This window comes from Dicentrarchus labrax, unplaced genomic scaffold (genome assembly GCF_905237075.1).
Source record: "Dicentrarchus labrax unplaced genomic scaffold, dlabrax2021, whole genome shotgun sequence".
In the NCBI taxonomy this organism is placed as follows: domain Eukaryota; kingdom Metazoa; phylum Chordata; class Actinopteri; family Moronidae; genus Dicentrarchus; species Dicentrarchus labrax.
Window position 1 is genome coordinate 19,026,696 of NW_026136703.1, and position 9,602 is coordinate 19,036,297.

The 9,602-nt window shown below is 41.6% G+C and overlaps 1 protein-coding gene across 2 annotated transcripts in view; it reads right to left on the reverse strand.

The window, feature by feature from the left end:
- Window positions 1–9,318, reverse strand: part of stard9 (StAR-related lipid transfer (START) domain containing 9) — a 41,311-nt gene extending 31,993 nt beyond the window's left edge. For both annotated transcript variants that reach the window (XM_051396229.1, XM_051396228.1), the window contains exons 1-3: window positions 9,075–9,318; window positions 5,962–6,031; window positions 3,177–3,293 (exon numbers count right to left, since the gene is read on the reverse strand). In XM_051396229.1, the coding sequence (XP_051252189.1) occupies window positions 3,177–3,293; window positions 5,962–6,031; window positions 9,075–9,121 (234 nt within the window). In that variant the 5' untranslated portion in view covers window positions 9,122–9,318. The remainder of the gene's footprint in view (window positions 1–3,176; window positions 3,294–5,961; window positions 6,032–9,074) is intronic.
- Between the last annotated feature and the right edge of the window lie 284 nt (window positions 9,319–9,602).

A 9,602-nucleotide genomic window follows, 5' to 3' on the forward strand; every position in this document is an offset into this window, starting at 1 on the left:
TGGTGTCCTGTAGTTAATTCAAACCAGGCTGAGCTGGGCTGGACTGTGTTGACGGGGAGTAAATGCTCACGTGTGCGTGGACTAGGATTCTTCTCATACACAGAGAAGCTATTCTTTACCAAGTCTGCAGCACCACTGACACACAGACCTAGAAACACTGCGAGCATAATCAAATCGCAAACTGCATCGACAGAGGCTCAGAGAGAGAGAAGAAGAGGAGGAGGAGAGGGAAAAACCCCAGCAAGTCGACTCCTTTTGGCAATAAAAAACAGCATTGTGCTCTGAGACGAATCCTCAGCAGTGACGTCTTTGCCCTGAAATTTAACTGCAAAAAAATCACTTACTGAGGCAGCTGTGAGTTTGGCAGACGAGAGCTGGGGGCTGCAGAGGCACAGTGGACCCCCTGCCCATTTCCCCTACTGTCCTCCCCTTCACATTCCCACTTTCTCTTCTCTAATCAGTTTATTTCTTTCTATTGCCTGTCTGAATCCTCTGATTCTCTTTCACTTTCCTCTCCCGTGTTTCTTACTGTCAGAAGCAATAAACAAGCTGAGGTGTTTGTGTTAAATAGTGGAAAAAGCTATATATTAGCTCAATATCTAGGCTCAATACAAAGGCAGCATTTAGACAAATAGTCCCAGTTCTCTCCTGCACTCACTCAACAGCTGGCTCCTATTATAGATTATGGTTCTCTTTCAAAAACCTACTTCTTCTCACCTAGCAGATCCTCTCTCCTTTCTCTCTAAGAAACTTTTTTTGCCCAAAGATACAACTGAAAAACTGACTGTAAGACAAGCTTTTTTCTTGTGGAGAGCCCTCAGCGACAAGACTGCAACCACGTCTGCACCTCAACATAAGAGTTTAAGACACCACATTTCTGTCAGCTCTCTCCACTGTAACAGTATATATATATATATATATATATATATATATATATATATATATATATGGAGGACGGAAACCCAGACGAGTATCTGGTGTAAACTATCAGTGATGCATGGACATATACAGTAGACAGCACAGTGAAGGAGTGAGGAGGGAGGTACAGGGGCTGGGCAACCAGTCTCTGAGGGGCCCTGGGTGTGGTGGGGTCGTACTGGACTGGAAAAGCAGGAGTAAAGATCCACTTTTCCCTTGTCATTCCACCACAGGCTCAGATTGTCTCAGTCTCATGGGGGCTGTAGTGCAAGAGTAATTCAGAGCAAGTCCCTCTTCCAGCTCTGAAAAAAGAAAAGCTTGCTAAAATATATTTAGGAGTATAGTAGAGACCATGAGAAAATCCAGAGCTGGCAAAAACAGCATCAACTCATTAATGTGTTAAAAATATATGTGGTTGGAGGCCAGATAGAGAAACAGAATCCATACCCTCACTTGAGAGCAATTACCTAGATGTAACGCCACGGAGGGGAAATGAGGCGACACAGCAGTATGGGAAATTAACACCAAGTTGCATTGTTGTAAAATTTTGGTTGCGGATAACAGATCTGCCTACTCAACCGGCCACTTAGACAGACTATTCGCCGTTCTAAAAAGCAATTTGTCTGGTGAAACAGTTAAGAGTGGCTCTTGAATTATAGACTCCACCTGCCACTGTGCTCCATTAATCTGGCTTGCTGCCCTACAACACAAACACTGTGTTTTCTGTTTTTTACGTCAAGCGCTGTGTCTTCAGATCCACCAGAGAAATTCTCAATTCAAATATTTTCAACTGTGATGTGATCAGTAAACTGCTGACGTGGTCATCTACAAGATTCTTTGTTAAAGAGACAATTCTTTGGATTCTGGTGCAGGAAAAGAGGTCAGATTTAAATCCAGAGGCTCTGTCCTTCACTGGTGTCCTTTCGCCCACCACGGGTGAACAGAGGAATGTCTTGTGGCAACTAGGCCACTGTGACTGGACACAATTCTGCTGAGGATAGCAGCAGCCAAAGCCAGAGCCAGAGCCAGAGCCAGAGCCAGAGCCAGAGAGGGGAAGAAGTGTTGTGTTGTCAGTTGCTCTGCACAGTGTGTGGGCCATCACAGCCCTGTCTTTCTCAAACACATACAAAGGCAGCTCTGACAAGAGAAGAGACAGGCAGTGAGGGAGTGGCACAGGAGAGCACCCCTTTGGACGAAGGACAGATAAAGTGCCTTTAAAATGGATGGTGCATCTGTTGTGCTGAACAATGAAAACTCGATGGAAATACAAATTAACCATTAGAAAACGTATCCAAAAAAAGAACTCTATATGAATAGGTTTTGGAGAGACTTCCTCCAATGGAATTAGGCACCACTTCCTCTTGATCTGTAGCCCGTCTCAGGTTCCAGCAACACCATCCAATCAAAGCAACACAAAGATATCTAATCAGCCAATCAAAGCCTGCACATGAAAAGAGAGCGGGCTCTAGGCATGCCATGTCTGAGGCAAAGAGACTTCTGGGTAACAGATGGAGCTGATATCCTATCCCCTGAGTGGCCATCTGTGTAAAAACATGCAACACAACATACACACCCCTCTTGTTGTGGTTTGTCTACAAGGGCACCGTTTCCTCTGGGCTCTTTTTTTGGTACAGAGGTTGTGTTTGGCCAGAGTCAACTTGTGGCAAAAAGCCTGGACTGGCACGCACTCGGTCTCCACCCACAAGAGGGCATAACATGATACAAAAACAAGACAACTCTTTAGGTAGCGCTGCACAAATGGTTACATGTAAATCCAGATAATTTGAGGACATAAACTGTGGACTAATTTTACTTACTATACTAATACAGACAGAAATATTCAACACTCAGATTAAGCAACTGCCATTTAAACACAACAAATGGGGATTTCTTTCCAACCCAGGAGAACCCTGTTTGTGCTGGCTCTCCCGTCAGAATGTATCCGTAAGAGAATCAGTCAAAGCACTGTTTATTTTGCCATATTTCCACTAAGATAACCACAAGGATGAACCACAGTAGCAACATCACAGAATAATTGGGTTTGAGGCTAAACACTGATGTTGTAACATACAGTGGAGGGGCCTCTTCGGGTCATTATTCAGGATATGCCCCATAGCATGCAAATAAGAAAATTATGGGAATATTGTTATAGTTCAGTGAGAAAAACTAACATTGGAAAACTGCCTTATTTAGTGTAAGTTCAATTGCTGGACATCCCAGTTTATATAAACATAGTCAGTTAGGGAGTAGGTCATTACCTCCTCCTGCGAAGCATAGTGAGGGTCTGCAGGGTCCACCGACCAGTAGCAGTAGTCAAAACAAAACTCCAGAAGCTTCTCCCTTGAATCCACAGCACCATCTGTACGTCCATCCAGCTTCAGTGGGGAAAACAGAAGAGTACAGCACATAAGGATGAGTACAAGTACTTTATTAACAGCAAATACAGTATTACACTGGATACTGAAATACAAAGTATAAAGACAACACAGGCACATAAAAAGTAGAGCAAAAACAAATACAGGCTATATAAAACTTCACAGTGATGAAAGCCAGGTACTATATCTTTTGTTTATGGGACTGCTATGGTGTAGAATTGCAAGCAAGCAGTTTCCATTCATTAGCAACACATTCTCTCCTCCTCTAGTTCTTTAGTCGCCTCACTGCATTAACACTAAACACCTTTCTGCTTACTGGGAGTGAATCTTGAACTGAGGAAAGATGGCACAGCAGCATTTAGACTTGCCCAGGCACAACTGCATCTGAAAACATTTCTTCTAAATCACTGCATTCAACCTCTCTGAACTATTGAACCTTATTGTTCTCACTGAGAGCACCTGACTTTGAGGGAAAATGTTCCCTCTGATACCATTGTTATCTCCAATGTGTGAAGTTCAGTATATTCCAGGAGTTGTTGTTTTTTTATATGTACAGGTTTGTGAATCTCTACTAGTAGACCCAAACGTACTCCATCAATTTGCATATAGAGGAAATGATTGTAAGTAGCCAAAATGTTTGTGAGCACGGGGGCAAAACAGCTTACTCTAAACACAACATGTATTTACGCTGCATTGAACCATGGTCTAGTGTGGTAACTGCCAAAGGAGAAAGTGGCACCTGCAGCACTTTAATTTTAGTCATTTTTTCAATTAAAATTGGTAAATAAAATTATTATCCATGTGCACTACTTCTTTGTGTACGTTTTATGTGTACACCATCACATAAGTATTGAATCACAAAGCTTTTTTTAACAGCACGAAGAAGTGTCACTCTTAAACCCCTCTCTCTTTAATTCTGAAGACGAAGACTAACCACCTAAAACCTTACTCCACTGTAATTGCACTGGAAAATATTTGAGGTGGCATCAGGGGATTTATGTTAACATTTGAGTGCAGGTTCAGTTACAAAAGCATCATCGTTGGACCTGGTGAGGACACTTCAGCGGGTGCTTTTTGTCACTGTTGTACTTCAAACCAAGCAGTCAATTATCCAAATTATGATTCCCCTCAGACATTTATGTAAATAGCCTTTACTTTCTCTAACTGCTGCATTAGGCAATACTAAGCTCTGGGTATCAATTTTGTTCACAGCAATTGGCTTGCCTGAAAGCATGACTGTTTAACCCCTCAGCACTTTTAGGAAATTCAACAATAGCCTTGTAGTATAAGGGATTAGCCAATAGCAACACAGGCCACAGGCGGCTCTCCTGGCCAACAGAGCTCCAACATCTGATAAAGACGTGTTTTACAACTTATCAAGTCAGGGAAAACTGACAAGTTATAAAACATTACCCTTTATCTTTTTCTTGTTTCACACTTTTTAAATTTAGTTCAGTGGGCCTTTAGAGCGTATATTGCCTTCTGTTTGTTAGTTTGCCTCATGTTTATTGTGTTTTAAAATCAATCCTTTTTTCTTTCCGTCTCAGATCCTCCAAAACTGTCCCACTTTCCATAAATAATTATTCCCATGAGACCCACAAGAGCCTCGGAGTCTTGATCCTTTTCCATGGCAGAGGGAGACCATATGTGGTTTCTCTCTGTCACATCATTTGTAACAGATTCTCTCCTCCCCCACCCAACTTCTCTCTGTACGTCAGCATTTAAAAATCCAAATGTAAACAAAAGGGGCGATTCTGTAACTATCAGTCTTGTCGAGAATGGTCTTCATATACGTGCAGCTACATTGAAGTTAAATATGAGTTTTGACATTTGGTCTAAGCTTCACTTTCTTTTATCTTTTTGTATGTTTACATCATTTGTCAACATTGGAGGCAGACATTTTGTTACACGATTCCCACCAAAGCTTTTGCATCTACAAGCTAGACCCTTCAAATACACGTTTAATCAATAGCTCAATAGCGGCTAATGCAAACATTCATAATGAAAACCATAGTGTAACACCTCCAGGCTGTCCGCAGGCAATGCAGCTCAACTAATCAGACGAGTCTACTCAGTCATCTGACACAGCAGGTTGGTAACCTTTGTGAAAGTATCAGCTTACAAGACTGTGTAACTCACATAGTAATTATTTCCAAATGTGCAGAACCTCTTTAAAAACCTAAACTAATAACTAAAACAAAAACCTTTTTCAGTATAAAACAACTTTGCACACTCTTCTTATGTTGCAAATAGGACTAAAAAGCTCTGGGGCCACATTCTCTGTTAAAAAACCTAAAGTAACACAATTTTGGATTGCATTTCATTTACTACTGTTTATGTGTGGATCTCTTTCAAGCATCTGAAGTATGCTGTAGTTGTGTTGCTGGTTGTGTTGGTGTGCAGAGTGTCAGTGCATGTGTTTGACAGGAAGGGCCTCCAAATCGGTGTGTGTGCGTGTGTGTGTGTGTCAGCTCGACACATATAATAAACAACAGTGACATCAAGCAGGGAAAGGCTGATCCAAGTCTGTAAACATCCTGTTGCTCTGATTGATACAATCTACGCACTACTCCCAATTCACCCAGTCCTACCAACAAAACACACACAATCATGACTATCGAATATACCTGTGCATCGGTCTGTGGGACTTTCACACCAAAATACTCACCTTCACATTTCGGATCTTCACAAACTTGTCCTCCACCTGTACGGCTAGCCTTCCTCCATCCGCACTCTCCCTGCGAGCAAAAAGAGAACGACTGCTGAACTCTCTGTACGTAAACATCCATATTTGGATGTTGTATGTTTATGAGAGGTGAGAGAGATCAGATTGGAGAAAACAACACATGCTTCCAATAGAGGAGTGCAAATCTAAAGGGATGCTATCAGTATTGGTCAGTGTCTCACACTACAATTGCGAACCGGACAGGGATTTAACAAAGGTTTCACTTTGGATTCAACACCCTACGGACAGATTCAAATAGGTTTAAAATCCTCTTTTCTTTCTGATGCAGATATAATTCAGAGGGTGTCCAGATAAATTTAGACTAGTCCCACTTGACTGGAGGCCATCACATGACAGTTAACACAATGACTCTGTTTGTGTGTGCGTGCGTGCATGTGTGATGCACGAAATCGCCACCAGTTTCAGATTCAAATGAAAACAGACCCTCACACACTCCAGAGACTTTCTCTGATGAGGTTACTTGGGCTGTTTCCGCAAAGTCGAAAGCATGAACGACTGTGTGTGTGTGTGTGTGTGTGTGTGTGTGTGTGTGTGTGTGTGTGTGTGTATAATCTGGACCAGTGTGTGTCCCCGCATGTGTGTAAAACAAGGTCAACTCGGCTATGTGTGCTTCAGCAGCTGGACCGAGCACATCTGATGCAACACACGCGAAACTGGAGGCAATCACAACATGGAGCTGAGAGAATTTCGATCTCCAGGAGCGATAATGACGACGAATGCTGTCTGTAGTGCTGAACGCTCCGTCTCTGCGGTGGGTTAGGGGCTGACGAGGGGGCTGTTGTAATCCTCATCCCTCCCTGTGCTTCACCACGCGGGACTCATTTTGCCAACCCCAGCAGTGGCCCAACCCAAAACCACCAACCTTCAATCTCAGGCTCTAACTAGCATGCATGGAGAGGAGGTTGGGGGGGGGGGCTGGAAAATAGTAAACCTCATAAAACGGTGTTTTGATACAAACCTAAAACGAGCAATTTCACAATTGGGCTGGCATGTTTTTTGCACATGTGAGAGGCTGCTTGTTTTCTAAGGGGGGAGTGCCAACTGAATCCTGTTGGTCAATTAAAACAAAGAGCAACACGCTGCTCTACCTGGCCGAATGAGAAACACAGCTAACCGGGCTGGTGTTAATGTTATCTCTGCCACACAGCAGGCCCTTCTTCAAATATATAAGTAAGAAAATACATCCTTCGTTTCACAAAAGTAGAAAAGAGCAGGGGACAGTGAGACTGTCCTAAACTGAAATCAGGAAGCACAGATTTGCATGACAGTGAACATTATGTATAAGAAATTCTTTTGTTATGCAAAACACCAGGAAGACTGGTTGAAAGAATCATTGTCCAGCCCTTCATAGTCTGAATAATGCTTTGTTATGGTACTATAGTGGCCTTCAGATTAAGCACCTCTACAAAACATCCTGCAGGAGTTTAATTTAATTCAATGCACTACTATAGGACTTACATGTACTATATCTCCAGACCCTGAAGACCTGTGATTCAACATGTTGTAGCAATCTGCCAGTTAATGTAAAGGGGTGCTCCAGTGGAGCAAAGCAACTTTACAACCCTCCTGTGTTGCTTTACTACTGCAACAGCAGATTTTACAGTACTGTTAAATAGGGGGGGGTTAATGAGCAAATGAGTATTAGGTCTGTTTTGTATATTAAACTTACAGTAAAGTAACTTTTTTTAATTTAAACTTAAATAGGTTGGCCAACAGAAAAAAAGGCCTAAAGAACACTGGTTTCCTTAATCTTGTTTCCTTTGTTTCATGTTACGAAATGAACCCCTTAAACCCCCGTTACACCAGTGGACTATTCATCACAAACTCAATCTGTACAGGAAAACAGTGTTAAAACTTTCAGAAGTTTATTTGACATCTTAGGGGAGATCCCAAAGTTTCCAAAGACACCGATGCCAAGCTGAATTGTGGGGAAGACATCTATAGTATTTCCATTTGATGAAACAGTGCAGCCATAAAAACACTGACTCTTGGGTTGAACACATAATGTACATTATACAGTCGACGGATGAACATGAGTGTAAACATCACATGGCTTCAATTAAGAGCTGGAACAAGCTGATGCAGAATATACTGTATGATAGTGTAAGACAATGAGAAAGCTGTATTTGTAGGGCTCCAGTTATCTTTTGATATTGGTTAACATCACCCAACACTTTGAGAAATCTTGAGATAAAACTTGGTAAACTCCTGTACAGAATCACTGGACTGATTAAAAGACATATACTCATTCATCCCATGGGCATAGATGTAAACAGACAACCAAAGGTGTTTGAAATACATCATAATTCATTTCTAATCTAATCATATACAATAATGTAGATGCAAGAATAGTAAACCCTCTCCAATTTACTTTAATAAATAATAGTTGTTGTTCCTTCAATTACTGAAGCTTGTATTTCTTCATGTTGTCAACCTCCAAATGTTTAACTGTTTCTATATATCTGTATATATTTACATTTTACTGTTGGGTATGCAAGCTATTGTTCCCTTATTGAGTTTCTAATCTACATTTGTTCAATAAAGAGGGGTGAAAAAAGTGAATTCCTAATTATACACCATTAACCTAATGCTAATTGGCTGCACTTTAAACCTAGCTTTGTACATTACTCAGCACTACACACACACACACACACACACACACACACACACAAGATGCTTAGTCAGACAACAGTACTGACAGCCACAGTTGTCATCATTCACCATGTGCACCACCTACCACTGCACACTCCTATTAGCGAGCTAACCTGCTACCTTAATGTTGTTTTCTGTTAATAACTTTTAACATTAAGCTAAATGGGAAACAGTGCTAACACAGAAAAAAACAACAACATGAGAAACATATTGTTTTTTGGGGGGGGGGTGGCTTAACATCAAGCAGCAGTCAAACTACCCATAAGCTGAAGTGACACACGGAGGCAACTCTTAATAATTTAATTTAATTAATAACTACGTTAAGTTGTTTTTTTTTTTTTAAATCGGAGGCATTTAAACCGCTAGCTAACATTAGACCTTACCTTGCGTTGGGAGGACGGACTCGAACCGCAACTTTAACGTTTGCCATGATGACTTACAGTCGACCAGCGTTTCCCCACTCTGAGCATACTGAGTCCTCTGGCATGTTTTTGTACTCCGGTGAAACTTAAAAAAGCGAGAGCGGGAGGGAACCGTCCTTGCCATCCGCCGTGTTCAAGTCATCAGCAACCGGCTTCGGTCCGAAGGTCCAACCGCTGAAACTCCCAACAGAAGAACTGAAACTTCCTGCTGGACCGAGAGGGGGAGGAGAGGGGAGGAGAGGGGGAGAGAGGGGAGGGGATGCTGCTGGATACTCCTCCTACTACACCATATTCAAATCTTTTTTTTGTCTGTTATTATTTAAATCCCTCCCAGTGTTTAGAGTGTTATTTATACTTTTGAATAAACATAAAACATTCATAAACCTTCCCCTCACAGCCACAGTAACTTGGTAGTAAGTCATTTAGTAACAAGTGGGAAAACTGATAATATAAATAAAGATACACGACATTATATATACATATTTAATT